General features: G+C 50.6%; 1 protein-coding gene across 1 annotated transcript in view; it reads right to left on the bottom strand.

Annotated features, from left to right (window-relative positions):
• The window catches only part of LOC107113585 (myosin-16), a gene marked incomplete at its 3' end in the record, with an annotated part of 36,676 nt that extends 19,602 nt beyond the window's left edge, over nt 1-17,074 (bottom strand). Inside the window, exons 1-10 of the mRNA XM_015414933.1 lie at nt 16,865-17,074; nt 14,154-14,297; nt 12,383-12,539; nt 10,251-10,278; nt 8,575-8,671; nt 8,345-8,437; nt 7,685-7,748; nt 5,856-5,954; nt 5,591-5,694; nt 3,050-3,188 (exon numbers count right to left, since the gene is read on the bottom strand). Coding sequence (XP_015270419.1) covers nt 3,050-3,188; nt 5,591-5,694; nt 5,856-5,954; nt 7,685-7,748; nt 8,345-8,437; nt 8,575-8,671; nt 10,251-10,278; nt 12,383-12,539; nt 14,154-14,297; nt 16,865-17,074 — 1,135 coding nt within the window. The remainder of the gene's footprint in view (nt 1-3,049; nt 3,189-5,590; nt 5,695-5,855; nt 5,955-7,684; nt 7,749-8,344; nt 8,438-8,574; nt 8,672-10,250; nt 10,279-12,382; nt 12,540-14,153; nt 14,298-16,864) is intronic.
• Nucleotides 17,075-17,318: the final 244 nt, after the last annotated feature.

The raw sequence follows: 17,318 nt of genomic DNA on the forward strand, positions 1-17,318 counted from the left end.
TGGGGCAAGTGATGCTCTGTCTTCTTGGTGCTTGGGGGGGGGGGCAACAGTGGGAGGGCTTCTGGTGTCCTGGCCCCACTGCTGGACCTCCTGATGGCACCTGGTATTTTTGGCCAGAGTGTTGTGTGACAGAGTGTTGGACTGGGTGGGCCATTGGCCTGATCCACTATTGGCTTCTTTTATGTTCTTATGCACATCTCTTGTCTTGAAATCCCCGGGGTTACTCTGGCCAGGGGGTGAATCCGGCCTGTGCACTTAACCACTACACCAAAATGGTGATGCAAAAGACCTCTACCTGAGACCCTGGAGAGTCAGTGCCATTCTGATCCAGTAAAAGGCAGCGTTTTATAGACAAACAACACGTGCGTCTGGCTGTTTTAAGCTAACTCCATTATTTTGGAATTGCCGTACCTAACCGTGTCCCTTGGAGACCTCTACCTGAGACCCTGGAGAGTCAGTGCCATTCTGATCCAGTAAAAGGCAGCGTTTTATAGACAAACAACACGTGCGTCTGGCTGTTTTAAGCTAACTCCATTATTTTGGAATTGCCGTACCTAACCGTGTCCCTTGGAAGTCTCATAAGAACATAAGAGAAGCCAATGTTGGATCAGGCCAGTGGACCATCCAGTCCAAGACTCTGTGCCACACAGTGGCCAAAAATACCAGGTGCCATCAGGAGGTCCACCAGTGGGAAGACCCCAAAACTTCGATTGGACATTTACTGAATACTATAAAAATATATGGGGAAAAAGCAGGTCTCAAAATAAACTTAGGAAAGACGAAAATAATAACAAAAAATTGTAATAAAACAGAGGTGGAAAACTTGTACTGGATATCCAACATAGAAGTAGTAAAAAAGGTAAAATATTTAGGCATTAATATAACAAACAACAATCTGAACCTCTATGACAATAACTACAAAGTACTTCTAGAGGAGATCAAGAATGATCTTGAAAAATGGCAAGATCTACACATCTCATTGCTAGGAAGAATAGCTACTATCAAAATGAACATCCTCCCGAGATTTTTATTTTTTGTGCAATGTATCCCGGTCTTGAAAAATGAAAAGTTTTTTGAAGAATTAGACCGCATGACAAGAAGATTCATATGGCAAGGCAAAAAAGAGCGAATAAGATGGAAATTTCTGAAAGATAGAAAAGAAAGAGGAGGATGTGATATGCCAGACTGGAAGATTTATTACCAAGCAGCAGCAATGGGATGGATATGGGAATGGATACTCTTAGAAGACAAAAAATTACTACAACTAGAGGGTCATGATTTATATATGGGCTGGCATGCCTACATTTGGTACGATAAGGAAAAAGTGCATAAAAACTTCAGTAACCATATTATAAGAGGGGCACTGATTAAGATCTGGAAGAAAATTAAAGAAAAAACGTACAAAGAAGTACCGATGTGGGTGTCACCACTCGAAGCCTTTATATTGCCAGCCTTATTAACAGAGGGGAAAAAAGCAACTTATGAAAAGCTATTAACCAAAGAAAAAGAATTAAAAACATTAGAGAATCTACAAGAAATGAATATAAACCTGACAAGTTGGGAAAGAACAATATTACAATCAAGATTTGCTAAGGACAAAAAAATAAAATTCAATGACTCAATGTTAGAACTAGATAAGATTTGGTTGTCCTCGGCAGACAAACAAATACAAAAGCTATACAAACTTCTTCAGAAGGAAAGCATGGAAGATATAGCAATAAAACCCTGCATGAAAACCTGGGAACAAAATATAGGCCACATAATAAATATGCAAGAATGGGAAAAAATGTGGGAAACGAAAAAAATAGTAAGAGCCACACCTTATAAAGAGAATATTCTAAAAATGTTTTACAGGTGGCACTGGTCACCGGATAAAATAGCGAAATGTTATAAAAATGTCTCGGATATATGTTGGAGATGTAATAATAACGTAGGAACATACTATCATATATGGTGGAGGTGCGACAAAATAGTAAAATTTTGGAAAATGGTAAAATATCTGATAAAAGAAATTGTAGGAATAGATCTGCAGCTTAACCCGGAAAGTTACTTGCTTAATATTTTGCCTGATATAATAAACAAGGATGATAAATGTATTGTGTTATATATCCTCACGTTAAGCAGAATTCTAATAGCGAAAAAATGGAAATCAGATTTACTACCTAAAAAAGAAGAAATAATGGAAAAAATATTCGAAATAGCAGAAATGGACAGATTAAATATGATATTAGCAGAAAGAGATGATAATGTTTATAACAAAAGATGGTTTAAAGTGTATAAATGGTTTGAAAAAAATGTATAATGAACACTCCGAAACTGATTTGTACAATAAGAATATATTCGGATTTTTATTTTTTGTTTGTTTGTTTGTTGGAAAAAGCATAAATAAAATTTTTTAAAAAAAAAAAAAGGAGGTCCACCAGTGGGGGCAGGACATTAGAAGCCCTCCCACTGTTGGCCTCCCCAAGCACCAAGAAGACAGAGCATCCCTTGCCCCAAAGCCCCTATCTATACCTTGTGGCTAATAGCCACTGATGGACCTCTGCTCCATATTAAGAACATAAGAGAAGCCAGTGTTGGATCAGGCCAGTTGACCATCCAGTCCAAGACTCTGTGCCACACAGTGGCCAAAAATACCAGGTGCCATCAGGAGGTCCAGCAGTGGGGCCAGAACTCCAGAAGCCCTCCCACTGTTGCCCCTCCCCCCAGCACCAAGGAGACAGAGCATCCCTTGCCCCAGACGGAGAGTTCCTGTCTATACCTTCTTGCTAATCCAAGTACTGACCAAGGCAGACCCTGTTGAGTTTCTGAGAACTGATCAGATCGGGCGCGCCTGGACTGTCCAGGTTGAGGGCACAATGCAGCCACCGACGTGGGGGGGGGGAGATGACTGCAACTTCTTCTGCCGTGTATTTCGAAGAGGCCCAACGAAGCATCAAACGGAAGTGTTACGGAGATGGCCGCCTGCGCTGTGTCAGCTCTCCCGACTTCCATCAGCGCCGTGAACAAACAAACAAAAAACACATAAATTAAAAAGCAAACCCGTTACCCTCGGTGGTGTCCACTTCCGCTTGCTCCTCTCTCGGCTTCTGCTTGAACTTCATGTTGCCAAAGTGCATGATGCCGCCGGTTAGCTTGTAAACGCCTACTTTCTCTTCCGGAGTGAAGCCCAGGACATCAAAGGCCACCTGTCAGGGCAGGGAAGGGGAGAGACGCGGGGTAAGAACCAGCGGGGTCAACCCGCAGCCCAAAGAGCAAATGCGTCAGCATACCGTCAGGACCTGGTGGCGGTTTCAGAGGAGTAAATATGAGGTTGGTGGCAAAATGCAGATATACCGATGCCATTATTGTATGCTGTGCTTTAGCTCAAGGGTCCCCCAACCATAGTGCCACCTTTTCTGATGTCCACCAAGTGTTTTTAGAAAGTGGGCAGGGCCTAGTGCGAGGCTTCTGATTGGCCGTGCAGATTTTGTTTAAAAAAACAAAACAAAACTGCACCAAGATCTTCACTGTGTGACTGAGGGGAAGGCCAGGGAAGCCATTTTGTTGCTGGCACAGCTATTTCATGGCAGCCATTTTGAGGCTGCGCCTACCACACCGTGTCAGAATCCCAAAGGTGACCACGGGCTCAAGAAGGTGGCCAGCATGTGTTATTTCATGACGGTAAAGTCATTAATCACCACGAGTGCCGATTCAGCAGACGGGCTCCCGATCTGACTCTGCACGTCACCGCCTTGGGAGGTCAAAGGTCAGACGGGCATAGCTCTGTTTGTCTACTAACCTTAGGCGATATGAACCCAATAATATTGGGGGGGCCCTCAGCCTGGGAAGACCCCCAAGACAGTTTGCCTCCTTTGCACCCCAAGCTGTTGGGACTGGAACCAGAAACCCACAGATCCATGCACTGTTGCCCCCCATGTAGTGAACCACCACTCCAACAGCCCAGGAGTGTTTCTTAGATAGTGACGCATTCCAGGGCAGGGGTGTCAAACATGCGGCCTGGGGGCCAGATCAGGCCCTCGGGCGGCTACAATCCAGCCTGTAAGACCCTGGCTGTTTCCTGCTTCCTTTCCTAGTTATGCTGCTGCTGCTATATCACAGCTTACTTTACAACACTCTCCTAATCACACAGGAAAGATAGATAAGCAAGCCTCCCCTGTGCATTTGAGAGAGTCTGGTAAAGCACTGGCTCCTCCCCCTCCTCCTCCCAGGGGGCGGGAGGGAACCAACCAGAGCTTGCTTCCTGGCCAGGCTGCCTCAATCGTATACAGGAGACATGTATACAGGAGAGCCAGTTTGGTGCAAGAGCCAGTTTGGTGTAGTGGTTAAGTGCGCGGACTCTAATCTGGGAGAACCGGGTTTGATTCCCCACTCCTCCACTTGCACCTGGCTGGATGATCTTGGGCAAGCCGTAGTTCTGATAAGAGCTGTTCTTGGAAAAGAGCAGTTTCTGTCAAGAGCTCTCTCAGCCCCACCTACCCCACAGGGTGTCTGTTGTGGGGAGGGGAAGGGAAAGGGGTTTGTAAGCTGCTCTGAGACACCTTTGGGTAGTAAAGGGCGGGGTATAAAGCCAATCACTTCTTCTTTTATTTAAAGTTTTTAAAAAATCTTTAATTGTGTGTCTGTGTCCTTTATAAAGTTTATATCTCCGCTACCTGGCATTACATTTTATGACACACGTGGCCCGGCCCAACATTTATGTCAGATCCGGCCCCCATAACAAATGAGTTCAACAACCCTGTTCTAGGGGCTATGGAATGTCGCACGTGGACACAACAGGGTCTCGGGCAGAGCTCATTCCACAGCTGAGAGGGAGCATTGCCTGTGAGGTAGGTGGGGCTGAGAGAGGTCTGAGAGAACGGCTCTTTCAAGGACAGCTCTTATCAGAACTATGGCTTGCCCAAGGTCATCCAGCGGCTGTAAGTGGAGGAGTGGGGAACCAAACCCGGTTCTTCCAAAGTCCGCGCACTTAACCACTACACCAAACCAATCATTGCGACGTTGCGTTAAGAAAAAAAATATATAATCGATTTACAGGGAGAATGGTAAATGGTTAGCCGCCCTGAGAGGAGGAGGAGGAGGAGGAGGAGGAGGAGGAGGAGGAGGAGATTGGATTTCTACCCCGCCCTTCACTACCCAAAGGCGTCTCAGAGCGGCTTACAATCTCCTTCCCCTTCCCCTCCCCACAACAGACACCCTGCGAGGTGGGTGGGGCTGAGAGACCTCTTGACAGAAACTGCTCTTTTTCAAGGACAGCTCTTGTCAGAGCTACGGCTTGCCCAAGGTCATCCAGCCAGGTGCAAGTGGAGGAGTGGGGAATCGAACCTGGTGCTCCCAGACTAGAGTCCGTGCACTTAACCACTACACCAAACTGGCTCTCAGCTGGAAAGGGGGTGGGTGGAAACTTAAAACTAGTAATCTTTTACGGCAGCGTGTCTCCAGTCGCAGTCTTTCCCATTGTTTATGACCTGATCCCTTTCAGCAGCAGATGCCGGGGACCGAACCTGGGGCCTTCTGCACTAAAAGCGGGGGCCCTGCCACTGAGCCACGGCCCCGCTCCTTGGGGGCTCATCAGGATTAGCAGGCTTACGTCCGTGAGAAGCAGCTCTTCCCCGTCGTCCATGTTCTCGACCACAGTCACTCCCTGGCTCGTCCAGTGGTATTCCTTGGGGTCGGGCACGAGAAGCAAGGACTCTGTGAAAGAGAAGGGGTGTCAGTATGCAAATAAGTTATGCTAATGAGCTATGCTAATGAGCTCCTGCACCTCTTTTCCTACGAAATGACCCCTGCGCACATGTGTATACACACACACACAGACACGAAGAGTTAAATCGCGCACATACAGAGTGCCGTACCAGTAAGTTCAGGCTTCTTGTTTGAAAGAATCTGGTAGAAGATGTGATACCCTCGCTCGGCAGGCTGCTGGGAGATGACACGTGACTTCTCTAAGAGATCTGGAACAAGAGAGAAGCCCAGGCTCACCGCGAGAATGCAGACAGGACCGGCAGTCAAAAATATATTTCAGGAGGCAGCTCTTCTGCCGCGCAAGGCCTCCCTCGGGGCCTGGGGTGCTATCTGTTTAATGAAACCGTTTCTATTCCGCCTCAGAACAAACTGGTAGATAGACCGACAGGCTGGATAGCGTTTGCACATAACTGCTTTCAGTAGAATCATAAAGTTGGAAGGGGCTTCGAGGGTCATTTATTTATTTATTTATTTATTTCAATTTATAGCCCGTCCTCCCCGCAAGCGGGCTCAGGGCGGCTCACAAATGGGGCGTAAGCCAATACATAAAAACAGATTAAAATTGCATAAAACGATCAATACAATATTACAAAGTTATAAGCACTGTTCCCTCTAAGCTGAGTTAGTGTGAGCCGGCTCACAGTTTTTTAGCCTCCGGCTCACACATTTTTGTCTTCGCTCAGGAAGGGATGGCTCCAGAGCAAACGCAGTAGCCAAATCGCTCGCTCACAACTTTAATGCCAGGAGCTCACAAAGTAGAATTTTTGCTCACAAGACTCCACAGCTTAGAGGGAGCGTTGATTATAAGTGCTCTAGATGTTTCGGAACAAACTTCAGGGAAAAGACGGTGTCTTGAAGATGGTACTCCCAAATCGGTGAACATTAGAACATAAGAGACACCAATGTTGGATCAGGCCAAAGCCCCATCTAGTCCAACACTCTGTATCACACAGTGGCCAGAAATACCAGGTGCCATCAGGAGGTCCACCAATGGGGCCAGGACATTAGAAGTCCTCCCACTTTTGACCCCCCCCCCAAGCACCAAGAAGACAGAGCATCCCTTGCCCCAGAGCCCCTATCTATACCTTGTGGCTAATAGCCAGGGATGGACCACTGATGGAATTATGTCAGTTTCACGCGGCGCTGTCATTCACTCCTCCCAGGACCAGTTGGTAATGATGGTAAGGTGGTGGCAGGTCCTACTCAAAAGCCTGGCGGAAGAGCTCCGTCTTACAGGCCCAGCAGAACTGCGCAAGGTCCCGCGGGGCCCGGGTCTCTTCCAGGAGCTCATTCCACCAGGTAGGAGCCGCCACTGAGAAAGCCCTGGCCCTGGTTGCAGCCAGCCTGGCCTCCTTGGGCCTGAGATCACCAGGAGATGTTGCGTCCCCGACCGTAGTGCCCGTAAGGTCATCAAGTGCCCATATGGTCATCAAGTCCAACCCCCTGCACAATGCAGGGAATTCACAAATACCTCCAACCCACACACTCACAGCGACCCCTGCTCCATGCCCAGAGATATACCTCCAGGATCTCCAGCCAAACTGGCCTGGAGAAAATTGCTTCCTGACCCCAAAGTGGCGATTAGCATTTCCCCGGGCATGTAAGAAAGGGCCACGAGAACTAAGCACTGAGGCAACCCTTCCTGCCCTCCCTCTCATGATCTGCCTAAGTTCACAGAATCAGCATTGCTGTCCGATGGCCATCGAGCCTCTGTTTGAAAATCTCCAAAGAAGGGGAGCCCACCACCTCCCGAGGAAGCCTGTTCCACCGAGGACACGCTCTGTCGGGGAGTTCTTCCTAATGTTCAGCCGAAATCTCTTTTGATTTAGTTTCATTCATAACTTCAGTAACATTACTTCTGACTTCCATCTAAAACAGATCTCAGTCTGAGATCTGAAGGGTCTCTTACGGCAGAGACTGGACCGGCTCGGATACTTACAGCTCTCAATGTCAGCCCCGGCCAGTTTTCCTGTGCTGCCAAAGTGAATTCGGATGAATTTACCCTAGGCAATGAGAAAAAGGAGACCGGCTCGTTGAGCGAGAGAGAAATATGGTCACGCAGAGAAGATTAAATAGACAGAAGACTGGAGACCAGCGCGGTCTCCAGGGGGCAAACTGTCAACCGGGAACGGAAACGTTCGGCTTTTCTGCATTTGCAAACAAAATTTGCTCTCCAAAATGATTCTATAAAGTATAGCTAAATGGACTCGTGGGAATTAGTATCTGCAGAAATGAAAGGTGCGTTTTGCAAAGAGAAATCGTACAAATGGAATGAATTGTGCTAAGTAATAGACGTTTCCGCAATAGCACATGCAGTGACTTCCTAAGGCCATTTCAGGTCAGGAAAACAGCACGGGGGTGAAGGCCACTCCCTGAGGCCATTTCAGCTCAGGAAAACAGCATGGGGGTGAAGGTTTAAGCCTCTTCTCCCCACACGGTCCCAGTTCAAATCAAGACTCCACATGCCTGGGAACTCTCGGAACTCAGAAAACGTCTGGCCGACAGGCTCTGCATACAATGTATCATGCGGGAATAGAGGAAGAATGGTGGTACTGATTGGGGGGGGGAGTACAACACAGGTTCAGAATCGGGCACTTACAAAGCGAGAGGAATTGTTGTTCCTGGTCGTTTTGGCATTCCCGAAGGCTTCCAGGACTGGGTTGGCCTGGATGATTTGATCCTCCAGGGACCCCTGCGCAAGACATAACCATCAAACGGCTTAATACGACGGCTCTGTTAGTCGGGGACATTTCTCAACAGCAAAAGAGGAATGTTCTCACCGGGAACCATCAGCGGGGGACGCCCGTTTGTCCGGCCCGAAGCCCTTACCTTCCCGTCAGCAGGGGCTTTGCCTGTGCTGCCGATGTTGGCAAAATACTGGATGACTTTCTTCGTGTTCTCAGTCTTGCCGGCCCCGGATTCTCCGCTTTGGATGAAAAGAGGAGATGGGAATCAGTAGCAGGCAGACAGTATGGTATAGGAGTTAGAGCGGGGGGGGCATAGGCACCACAGTGTAGTATGAATGGGACTATAAAGATTTTTATATATAGGGGTTTTCCTTCTTGATTGTTCATAATCATATCTCTCTGGTTGTTATAGATTTATTCTTTAAGTAATATTTTATTCTTTAAGTAATATTTTATTCTTTAAGTAATATTTTATTCTTTAAGTAATATTTTATCCCTTGCTCCTCCCCAACTTCTTCGCACACACAAACGGTTTAAATGCTATTGGGGCCTATCGACATTTAAGTACACTGATCTGCTGCTGCCATGTGCGGCCTTAGCTTAGCAGACATTCAAAGTCTGGTCTGGCAAGAAAGAGGCAGAGACGTTCCACCAAGCATACGGTTGAGAACAGCAAGACCGATTTCACACAAGAGCTGCGCCGCGGTCGCGCCTCCCTTTGCCCCGCTTCTATTGGTCAATTTCCCACGCGAAGCCGCGCAGCCACATTTTGACCCATGGCTTCGCTCCATTTTCCCCGTGGTTTCGTGATCCTCAAAAAACAGGATCATGAAACCGTGGGGAAAATCGGGCGAAGCCGCGGGTCAAAATGTGGCTGCGCGGCTTCGAGTGGGAAATTGACCAATAGAAACGGGGCAAAGGGAGGCGCGACCGCGGCGCGGCTCTTGTGTGAAATCGGTCCAACAGTTTTTAACAGCAATCGAATCGATCTGTTGCTTCCTCACTCTTCCCTCCCCACCATGTTAACGTTAATGGAGATCAAATTTTACTGTGGCGCCATGTAGGCTTATGTTTTAGAAGAAGAAGAAGAGATTGGATTTATACCCCGCCCTTCACTGCCCAAAGGAGTCTCAGAGCGGCTTACAAACTCCTTTCCCTTCCCCTCCCCACAACAGACACCCTGTGAGGTAGGTGGGGCCGAGAGAGCTTTTTCCAGGACTGCTCTGGAGAGAACAGCTCTGAAAGAACTTGTGGCTGACCCAAGGTCACACCAGCAGCCGCATGTGGAGGAGTGGGGAATCAAACCCGGTTCTCCCAGATTAGAGTCCGCGCTCCTAACCACAACACCAAACTGGCTCTCTTTTATGATAGTATATTTGATTGTTTTAGTTTTTCCTTTGTTTCAAACTGTTCTACACCGCTCTGCAGGGAGGGCAGCATAGAAATTCAATGAAATAAATCAACTGGAGGAGAAGTTCTGAGTTCCTCATAGGGAGGGCAAGATAAAAAAGTGGTAGATATATAGACAGATACAATCAGAATGTAGAAAGGCACACAGAGGCACTACACCCCACCCGAAAAAAGAGGGTTCACGCATCAGATAGGCCAGATATTCAGTTCTGGAGGTCTGTGATGCCGACCCCCTGAATCTCGAGTGCGAGAGCCGACGAGACCAGTCCCCTCAGATCGTGACGATTTCCAGAGCTGAGATCTCGCTTCTCTGCTTCTCTCGCACTGCGTTCTTAGGTTTTATTTCCCGCAGCGAAAAAGTACCCGTCTCGAGTGGCTGAGCGGAGCAGCTCGCAAATTCATACTTACGTGATCAGCATAGACTGGTTCTCGCGTTCTGCGTGGAGCACAAGGAAAGAGAAGACAGCGGGCGTTAATAAAGGGTCTTCATCTTCCCGCGGAGCTAATTTACAACTCGGCGGTAGCTCCCCCCTAATCTCCCCTTTCCCGTCCCAACTGAAGAGTCCTTTCTTGTGTGGCCACAGACCTGAAGATGTGGGATTTTGGAAGGTAAACTCTGGTTTCTCTTCAGATCGCATAAATCTTTCGCCTTTTATTAAGGATTTTGGAAGGTGACAGGGAAATAGAGCCGGGGAAGGCATACCGATGCTGAAAGAAAGTTTATCGCCACCCTGGGCATTCGGAAGAGGAAGAGGAAGGAGGAGGAGGAAGAAGAAAAGGAAGAGAAGGAAGAAGAGGAGGAAGAAGAGAAGAGGAGGAAGAGGAGGAAGAGGAAGAGAAGGAAGAAGAGGAGGAAGAAGAGAAGAGGAGGAAGAGGAGGAAGAGGAAGAGAAGGAAGAAGAGGAGGAAGAAGAGAAGAGGAGGAAGAGGAGGAAGAAGGCGGAAAAGGAGAAGGAGGAAGAGGAGGAGGAGGAGATTTGATTTATACCCCGCCCTTCACTACCCAAAGGAGTCTCAGAGCGGCTTACAGACAAACAGGACCTCCTGGAATGTCACGGATGATCCCTCGCTCCATGTGTTCGGCCAGCTAGACCCAAAGCACTGATCTAGCACAGATTTTCACACGTGAACCGAGAGAGATCCTGCTGCAGGGGACGTTAGGATCCATTTTCAGTTTCGATCAGGAGGCAGCTGTGATCCCCCCCCCCCACGCACAGGGTAGCCAGCATTAGGGCTGCCAAGCCCCGGGGGGGGGGGGTGTTCCTGGCCAAAAGGGTCCCCAATCTGCCGGTCTGGATCAGGGCGCCCCCAAAGTGCCTGGTTCGGGCCGACGTTATCATGGTGTCTCCCAGCAAGGAACCAGCACTCCCCTGCTTTTAAAGGTAAGTCACTTGCCAACCCTAGCCGGCATCCGCACGGGGGCCTAGAGATCTCCCAGAATTACAACTGACCTCCAGAATACAGAGATGGCAGCTTTGGAGGGTGGACAGTATGACAGTATACCCCACCAAGGTCCCGCCCCTCCCCAAACCCCGCCCTCCCTAGGCTCCGCCCTCCAGATTCCAAGGGATTTGCCCCAGTGCGGAGCTGACAATCCTATACAGCTTCTGCCACGGCAAGTTCTCTTTCAATTGTGTCAGAGCTGATGGAAGCCACGTGTCCAGAGATGCTGGGCTTAAATTGGGAACCGCGGGGCCTCAGATACCTTGAGGGAAACTGCCCGCATTTCAAGCCAGGATATGCCTACTGCAGGCCAGAAAATACCCCTGGTCTCGGAAATCAGATGATCCAGAAGGTCTAACCAAAGGGCACTGTCTACTACGAAGGCCCAATGCCTGCAACTCTGCTATAAGGCCTAGGCCTACACCACTCCTGCAGTCTAGGCAACCTGTTCCCTCTAGGTTGCCCCTGAAGATAATACCACCCCAGGCTCCCTGCCGATTGTGGCCTTCCCCGCTGATTGTGGCCTTCCTGCCGATTGCGGCCTTATCTGTCCCCTGGCATGTCCGCATGTGAATGTGGCTAGGCCCGGTAACCGTGACAACCGAGGCCCTGGCTCTCTGGCTTCCTGTCACTATGACAGTGGTGTCCTCCTGAAGATAATACCACCCCAGGCTCCCTGCCGATTGTGGCCTTCCCCGCTGATTGTGGCCTTCCTGCCGATTGCGGCCGTATCTGTCCCCTGGCATGTCCGCATGTGAATGTGGCTAGGCCCGGTAACCATGACAACCGAGGCCCTGGCTCTCTGGCTTCCTGTCACTATGACAGTGGTGTCCTCCTGAAGATAATACCACCCCAGGCTCCCTGCCGATTGTGGCCTTTCCCGCTGATTGTGGCCTTCCTGCCGATTGCGGCCGTATCTGTCCCCTGGCATGTCCGCATGTGAATGTGGCTAGGCCCGGTAACCGTGACAACCGAGGCCCTGGCTCTCTGGCTTCCTGTCACTGCGACAGTGGTGTCCTCCGCCTCCGAACCCCACAATCTCCCCAGCCACTGAAACTGGAGGGGGGGGGATGGCAGCATTCCTTCGCAGCTCTCACCCATGAGCATGTCGTGGTAGGCGTTGTCAGAGATGGAGAACAGGTGGGGGGGCACCTCTGTGCGCTTCCTGCCCTTGTACATCTGAGCCACGCGGGAGCCGTAGATGGGCAGCCACTTGTACGGGTTGATGGTGACACAGAACAGGCCGGAGTAGGTCTGGAGGGAGCAGAAAGGAAGCGGTGTAAGCTTTCTCGTCTAGCGGATTCGGGGTTGGCTTTAGAGCCGGGAGAACCGTATTCAGGCCCTCGCTCAGTCAGGGACACACACGGCAGCCAGGAGGGGCCATAGGGCGGCCAGGTCCCCTCGACTTGCAGGCTGGGGGGCTTGGGGGCATTCTAGGTGTTATACGCGGTGGGTGGGGGCATCACACAACGCCCCCAATGCAATGACATCACATGGAAATGATGCCATCATGCCGGGAGTGTCTCACAGTGACGCTCTGCATTTGGGGCAAAACTCTATCGTTTCTTTGGCCTAAAACCATAGAGTTGTGCCCAAAAACCAGAGTGTCACTGCACAATGTCCCTGACAGACGGAGGGCCAGGCAGAACCCTGAAAATCGGGGAAACCCCCGCCCAGACTGGGGGGCACGGCAACCCTAAGGGGCCAAGGTTCAGTGGCAGAGCATCTGCTTAGCATGCAGAATGTCCCAGGTTCAATCCCTGGCATCTCCAGCTAAAAAGATCAGGTAGGAGGTGATGTGAAAGATCTCTGCCTGAGACCTTAGAGAGCACTGTATTCTTGGTGCTGGGGGGGGCAACAGTGGGAGGGCTTCTGGTGTCCTGGTCCCCTGCTGGACCTCCTGATGGCACCTGGTATTTTTGGCCACTGTGTGACAGAGAGTTGGACTCGATAGGCCATTGGCCTGAGCGAACATTGGCTTCCCTTACGTTCTTATAAGAGGGAACTGGATAGACATATGGAGCAGAGGTCCATCAGTGGCTATTAGCCATATAGATAGGAACTCTCAGTCTGGGGCAAGGGATGCTCTGTATTCTTGGTACTTGGTACTTGGGAGGGGGCAACAGTGGGAGGGCTTCTAGTGTCCTGGCCCCACTGGTGGACCTCCTGATGGCACCTGGTATTTCTGGCCACTGTGTGACACAGAGTGTCGGACTGGATGGGCCATTGGCCTGATCCAACATTGGCTTCTCTTATGTTCTTATGTCTGGGGAAAGTGATGCTCTGTATTCTTGGTGTTGGGGGGGGCAACAGTGGGAGGGCTTCTGGCCCCACTGGTGGACCTCCTGATGGCACCTGGTATTTTTGGCCACTGTGTGACACAGAGTGTCGGACTGGATGGGCCATTGGCCTGATCCAACATTGGCTTCTCTCATGTTCTTATGTCTGGGGCAAGGGATGCTCTGTATTCTTGGTACTTGGTACTTGGGAGGGGGCAACAGTGGGAGGGCTTCTAGTGTCCTGGCCCCACTGCTGGACCTCCTGATGGCACCTGGTATTTCTGGCCACTGTGTGACACAGAGTGTTGGACTGGAGGGGCCACTGGCCTGATCCAGCATGGGCTTCTCTTGTGTTATGTTCTTAATCAGACCTTCTTGGTCCATCAAGGTCAGTGCTAGCCCCCCAGCGTGGCAGCAGCTCTCCAGGGTCTCAGGTTGGGGATCTTTCACATCAACTCCTGCCCGGCCCAATAACTCTCCCAAAAGGCACTCAGACACTTGGGAGGAGGGCTGTCCGTCGTACCCGGAATACCCTTTTGCCCTCTGTGCTATTCAGACACCCCCGGCCCGTCTCCTTTGCCCAACTCACATAGATCCTCATGACGATGTAACGCTGCCGCAGGTTGTCCAAGACGCTGGCTTCGTTCAGGAAGGTCATGTTGGCCATGTCGCTGATCTGGTAGAACTTGGGCGGGTTCATCTGCATGACGTCGTCCTTCTTCATGGTGACGGTCTGCGCGGCGGAAGGATCGTTTAGCGGAAGCCAGCCTAGTCAGCACCAAGACCCATCTGCATCGTTCTAAACTTCTCAAGCCCTTACTTGTAAGCAGGACGTTGGAGTGGTCTTAGCAGCGTCTTGGGGGGTGGGGGTGGTAGGAAGGGCCGTCGAGGTGCAGCCCACTCAGGCCTGTAGCCACTGGGGGGCATTTGGGGGCAGAGCCCCGTCACCCACGAGCCCTGCCCCACCACCTAATGATGCCAGGCACCCCCACCTTTAGTGCACCTAGCCCCCCAGTGGTGGTGAGGCTGGGTAAACAAAGGGAAGCTGCCCTGCAGCGTCTGGTCAGTTCCACTCTCCTCCACCAGCTGTTAGGTTCAACAGCTGAAAGGAGGGGAGTGAAACTGACTGGAAGCAGCAGGGCAGCTTCCCTTTGTTTAACCAGCCTCCCTGCTGCTGGGAGGGGAGGAAGAAGAGGAGGAAGAGGAGGAGGAAGAGGAAGAGGAGAAAGAAGAGGAGGAAAAAAAGAAAGAAGAGGAAGAGGAGGAGGAAGAAGAAGAAGAGGAGGAGGAGGAGATTGGATTTATACCCCGCCCTTGACTACCCGAAGGTGTCTCAGAGCGGCTTACAGACTCCTTTCCCTTCCCCTCCCCACAACAGACACCCTGGGAGGAAGGCGGGGCTGAGAGAGCCCTTCCGAGGACTGCCCTTGAGAGAACGTGTGACTGACCCAAGGTCACACCAGCATACCTAACAAGGGATACTCCAAAATTCAGCTCATTCTGTCACTTTGATATAGAAGAAGAAGAAGATTGGATTTATATCCTGCCCTTCACTCGGAGTCTCAGAGCGGCTGACAAACTCCTTTCCCTTCCCCTCCCCACAACGGACCCCCTGTGGGGTAGGCGGGGCTGAGAGAGCTCTTGACAGAAACTGCTCAAGAACAGCTCGTAACTACGGTTTGCCCAAGGTCATCCAGCAGCTGCAAGTGGAGGAGTCAGGAACCAAACCTGGTTCTCCCAGATTAGAGTCCTCACACAGTGATGGCGTTAGGGAAGCCAATCTCTCTCTCCCATAATTTTCCATGGAAGGGGGCGGGGGGTTGGTGATACTGAGGGAAGCCAACCTCTCTCCTGGTGTTGCCAATCTCCAGGTGGTGGCTGGAGATCCCCTGGCATTACACCTGATCTCCAGGTGGACTCCCCCAACCCCATGATCCTCAGACTCCGCTCCCCAAATCTCCAGTTATTTATTATTCTTAAGTATAAGTATAATGGAGCTGCAGTGGCTCAAGTGGTTAAGACGCTGAACTGAAGGCTGTGGAAGGTCGTACATTCAGCCATTCAAGACCCGAGTGTGCCGCATGACAGAGTGAGCTCCCGTCTCTAGTTCCAGCTCCTGCCAACCTAGCTGTTCGAAAGGAAGAAATTGCAAGTAGATAAATAGGCACCACTTCGGTGGGAAGGGAACAGCGTTCCGTGCGCCTTGGTCTTTAGTCATGCCAGCCACATGACCACGGAAACGTCTTCGGACAGCGCTGGCTCTTCGGCTTTGAAACGGAGATGAGCACCGCAACCCTAGAGTCGGACTCGACTGGCTTTCGAGCAAGGGAACCTTTACCTTTACTATAAGTATACTGGGTGCCTCACAAGAAAAATAACACCTGCCCCAGATAACGAAAAATCCTGGCTACGGCCCTGAGCCGACTTAGTACTTGTGGATCCCTATGCGTTGCGCAGTTCGCTTCGTCGGGGGATCGTTTCCAAAGTTACTCACTTTCCACCTTGAGCGGTAAGATAATTGCTTCAACGTTTCCTAAATATTTTTTTCCCACCTTGCACCTGTTTTCGTACTTCCCCCCCCCCGCCTACTGGTGCGGCCATTCTCCATTCTTGTTTTCTTCGCCGTCAGAGGTGGTTTTGCCCTCGCCTCCCTCTGCGTCCCAGCCCTGGAATTCCTTGGAAGTCACCCACCCAAATAGTATCCAGGGCCGACCCTGCTTAGGTCTTGAGATCTGACAAGATCGGGCTGGCTTCAGCTACCCCGGGGTCAGGGCTGTGTTGGTCTGCAGCAACTGGACAAAGTTCGGGTCCAGTGGCCCCTTTAAGGCCGACAAAGTTTAATTCTGGATATACGCTTCCGTGTGCATACGCACTTCCTCTGACAAAGAGTGCCTGCGCACGATAACTAACAAGGGTTATTCCTGTTTGGTCCCCTCCCCGGTTCGAAAACCCCTGTTGCGAGCCTACAGCAAATAAAATCAACCGAGGCGGCAACGTTCCCTCTAAGGTGTGGAGTCTTGTGAGCAAAAATTCTACTTCGTGAGGTACCGGAATTAAAGTTGTGAGCCAGTCATTTGGCGTAGCAAAAATTCTACTTCGTGAGCTACCGGAATTAAAGTTGTGAGCCAGTCATTTGGCTACTGCATAAATCGGTCTGCTCTGGAGCCCCATCCTGCCTGAGCTGAGACAAAAATGTGTGAGCCGGAGGCTAAAAAACTGTGAGCTAGCTCACACTAACTCAGCTTAGAGGGAACAGTGGGTCACGCAGGACCTTTTTCGCGACACCCCACATCGGGTCACCTGATTGGTCACTGTCTTCACAGTGACTTGGTTATCGGTCTCGGACTGGATCTCTCCAGCGACGAAGCCTTCCTTGTCGTCCTTGACCCAACACGATTTCTTGATATCGTACGGCTTGCTGAGAGCCTCGATCTTCTCTTTCTCGGTGGGCGCCAGGAACGGCATGGGGTCCACATCGTCCCCGCACTCTCCTTTGTATCCACCAGGCATGTTGGCGTCGGTTTAGGCACAGGGGTGTGTGGCGGCGGCGCAGAAGTGGAGGAGGGAGCTGGCGAAGGTGTTATCCACAAAGCGGCTGCTTCGAACAAGAGAGAAAGCAGGAGAAGAAGAGATTGGATTAATACCCCGCTGCCCTTCAACCGAGAGGTGTGTCTCGGAGCGGCTTACAAACTCCTTTTTCCTTCCTCTCCCCACAACAGACACCCCCTGTGAGGCAGGTGGGGCTGAGAGAGCT

The sequence above is a fragment of the Gekko japonicus genome, unplaced genomic scaffold (assembly GCF_001447785.1).
Source record: "Gekko japonicus isolate JY-2015 unplaced genomic scaffold, Gekko_japonicus_V1.1 scaffold3178, whole genome shotgun sequence".
Taxonomy (NCBI): Eukaryota; Metazoa; Chordata; class Lepidosauria; order Squamata; family Gekkonidae; genus Gekko; species Gekko japonicus.